This window comes from Teleopsis dalmanni, unplaced genomic scaffold (genome assembly GCF_002237135.1).
Source record: "Teleopsis dalmanni isolate 2A unplaced genomic scaffold, ASM223713v2 unscaffolded_contig_3536, whole genome shotgun sequence".
Classification (NCBI taxonomy): Eukaryota; Metazoa; Arthropoda; class Insecta; order Diptera; family Diopsidae; genus Teleopsis; species Teleopsis dalmanni.
The window spans coordinates 770-4,808 of NW_024034918.1; the positions used below are offsets into that span (position 1 = coordinate 770).

The window sequence follows — 4,039 nt, forward strand, 5'->3', positions numbered from 1 at the left end:
CTACCCATACTTAACGGAATTGGGTTAAACCTAGAAAATACTCATAAGAAATATTATCACCCAAAACTCTTCTTTTACTAAAATAATAACCTTTCATCATAGTTGAGTTCAAAAATGAGATTCAATAAAAAATAACATATAATATTAAAGTTTAGAAGAATGTGAATTTTTAAAAATTAAAATTTATTCTCAAGATTGCCGATCCATTCTGATTAATGGCAGCAGTTTAATTCTTAATCTTTTAATTAAATATAATTTTTTATAGAGAGATTTCGAACAGTAGTGAACAACAACAATTATATTTATATGGTTTCGTTCTAATATAAAGACAGCAAATGAATTTGTTAATAAAACTTTCATAGCAAATTAAGAAAACCTCCAAAAAAATTTGCGTACATAAAAGCCAAGTACGGCTTTGGATCAGTTGGCTAATGAACCCTGACCCTGAGTTTCAAATCTGGCAGGGCACGACTTAAAAACAAAATTCTTTACGAATTATTAAATACAAGAATTATTTAAATATTTGGCAATACTCGAAACAGCTGTATGGTCAGCTAAAAATTTAATTAATCAAAATATTATAAATATAATTTTTGTTGTTGTATTTCACTACTGTTCAAAACCTCTGTATTAAAACCACAGTTTCAGTAAAGGCAAAAAAAGGCTCTACTCTCATATTGACGTTAAAATCAAATTTAATATAATATTACAAATAATAATAAATAAACGGGCAGTAACTATTTCACTTAATAGAAATTGTGGTAGTTAAAAGAAAGGTTCCGAACAGTAGTGAATTGCAACAACAAACTATTTTATTTTCTAACCCATCTGATCAAATGGGATGTTAAGTTTACTACCAGATAGTGTTTTGAGCCCAATATTATATCTATTATACATACTAACTACGTCAGATCCTGTTATTGGTACTTTTGCAGATGATACCGTAGAAACTGTTACAATTGGTATTAAGTACATTACTAGCTAGTCTAGATAAAATGTCAGGATAGCTCAAGAACTCAAAAATAAGAATCAATGAAGCCTCTCCTTCAGTTAATCAAATATTGTTTTGGTACTCCAAGAGCGAAAGCTAGATAGTTTAGTTTGGAACGTAACAAAAGGATCACGTTGGGCATTAATCTAAGTAGTTTGTATAGGCTAATAATACGGCAGTTAAAATTTTCGGTTAAATATGAAATAATTATTTATAAAACGTTACTGAAAGCGATCTGGGTTTATGGTATTGAACTGTAGGGAACTATTGTAAACTCAAATGGAGAGATACAACAACAGGTCTATCCAAAACGTGTTGGGATTACTATTAAAGTATTATAGTGAGTTACTAATACACAGTTATATAAAGTAAAAGACGAAATTAAAATAGAGCGCAGACCAAGAAAACACGTTTGAGAAACCACTCTAACTACTTCTGGTTTGCCAAATTATGCATAACTGAATAGGATACCGCCATTCTGAATTAATCATATACAGTTTAAAAGAATGTTACAAAGCTCAAAGTGCAGTATTTGTTTAAATACAGATATTAAGTTATGGTACTTAAACTTTATTTATGATCACTTTAAATTTACCAACAAGTGACTTATTTAATAATATGGAGACTAACCTTATTACATATTATAAGAGACAATGCGATGCCAAAACCAATGAGATCCATTGTGTTGCATCTTGAGAGTGCTTACAATACCATATTAACATTTTTGATAAACCTAATAATTAATAGATAAAATAATAATAAAAAAAAAGGCTTCGACCCTTTCTATGGCAATCATTGAGCATAGACTAACAAAATTGGTGAATGTTTGACTTTGTTTTTTACGTAATCTACAGGTGTCAAAGATCATTAATTGAAAGGGTCACATTCCTTTTGACTAACTAGTTCTATGCTAGACTAAATAGGTTGCATTGCATGAAAGCTTCTGTTACAAAATATCTGAATATCTGATTACAAAATATCTGATGACCAGTGTACTGTATTCCACATTAAAGCCTAAGTTCTTCTCATACATCTATCTACAGTCAAACTTCTATAACTCGAAGTATCACTTTGCAGAAAAAGGTGCGACTTATGGAATTTTTTTGTAATTGTATGCAATTTGCTCTTTAATCCCAGTTGCACTCTATTTAGTTGCAGTTATAGAAAATTTAAGTTATGGAAGTTTGACTGTATTTATCCATCTTTCCATAGTATATAAAATGTCAGATTTAGTCTAAACTAATATTATGGTCCCGTTACTTCATTTTAAATTTCAACCTAAATTTCTGTTGTGTATATATATACATATCTATCTATCTACAGTATGGGTATATAGTATACCTACAGTACATGAGTCCCAATAACTTTAAAAAATTCAGAAAATTTTTAGAGTATATAGTATTTCTACAGTACATGAGTCCCAATAACTTTTAAAAATTCAGGAAATCTCGAAATGTTATTTTTTGTATATGTACCAAAGTTTATATCTTTATTTCTATAATACACATTTTGTAATTTGTAATTCACTTTTTGTCATTATATTGTAAACATTTCATTTTTTTCCAATAACATTCATTTCCGATATAATACATTGAAATTCATTATTGCTCTGCGTTGTGTAAACTCCGCTGCATATCGAACTGCACTAAAACAATGACTTGTACAATCACAGTAAAGAAATATTTCAAACTCGCTTCCTTGTTGAAGTGGAAAAATCCGCAAATCAAAAAACTCAGTTTATGGCATCTGAGATAATCAGCAAAAATAGTTAACTGCAATTAATTCAAAACTTAGCACTTATCAAGTAGAATAACACTTTACTCACCGTTTGAATGCAATTCCGATTCGCTTGCAGTTGCAATTCATTGTGGGTGAACTGGCGTAGAATGTGAGCGGTGGTGCGAGAAGCACTGAGCAAGTCATCAATGACTCGCATCAACAGGAACATATCCCAGGAGTATAAAAAAACCACTGTGAAGGTATTTACTAAAATCCACGTATCAGCGGCGATGTCGTGATTTAAGAACCACACCACCTGATAAATAACGCGCACATTTGTGGTGAAGAGCCTCAGGAAAATTGCAGCGAAAGACAATTCGCACAGGTGGAAAATGCGTTGCGTTAAACAAAAGCAATTAAAATGCATTCCGTTTAGAACACCCAAATGCCGCGTTACATCCTCCAGCGGTATTTGGCCAAGAACCTGTTGATGCCGAATGCTCAACAGTTGACCGAATTGCTTGCCCAAGCTGCGTAGTGCAATGTTGATATATGCAAATATTTTGTAGAGTTGACAGAAGGCATAGAAGTACAAACCCATGGCTGTGTACATTATGGTCAAAAGAGCGTAGTTTAGGAAAACCATAGGATCGGTGCCATCTATTTCTGGGTTAGTCTGTACGAAAATTATAATAGTCAGCAATGTTATGGCAGCAGATGTGATGAATTTAAAAATCACGAAGTTGTTTATATGTCATGTGACACTTTTCATTTTTGTCGCGGCGTAGTTGTTACTCAGAATGGTGTTCTGTTGGAGTGTTGTGAGAAGAGTTGCGAGTATCTGAAATTTTTCAAATGTTTCAATGAATTGTGCACGCTTGCACCATGTTTCCTTGACAAGCACAACTATGGCAAATATTTTAAAAATATTCGTAACGATATTGGCCCATTTGATGATGTCGAGTGTCAACTGGCCTTCATGGTTGATATACGCCGCCAGTGGCAAAGTGGCAATGCAGCCGCAATGGCAAATGAAGCTGTAGCTGATGTAAAACTTGCTAATGATGTTTGAGAACTTGTGATTTTTATCGAAATTTTCAGGTAATAAGCCAAAAGCAATCGCGTAGAAATACACGAATTTGGCGATACAAATTTGCAACTTATCTTGAAACATTCTCGCTTCATACTGAATTGCGTTGGCATTCCGTGAAGTACGTAGACGTGCCAAATTGCAAAAATTCCATTAATATTGCGCAAGGCAGAAATGTTCAAACAATTCAGTTATTAAATAATTTAATTTTTTTTATGAGTATTTGATGACATTGTAAA

General features: G+C 32.4%; 1 protein-coding gene across 1 annotated transcript; it reads right to left on the reverse strand.

Annotated features, from left to right (window-relative positions):
• Window positions 1-2,541: 2,541 nt before the first annotated feature.
• LOC119665109 (putative gustatory receptor 58a) lies at window positions 2,542-3,377 on the reverse strand. Its single transcript, XM_038074421.1, has 2 exons — window positions 2,817-3,377; window positions 2,542-2,763 (listed from the first exon to the last, which is right to left on the reverse strand). Exons 1-2 carry the CDS (start codon window positions 3,354-3,356, stop codon window positions 2,593-2,595), a joined length of 711 nt encoding a protein of 236 aa, XP_037930349.1. The 5' UTR covers window positions 3,357-3,377; the 3' UTR covers window positions 2,542-2,592.
• Between the last annotated feature and the right edge of the window lie 662 nt (window positions 3,378-4,039).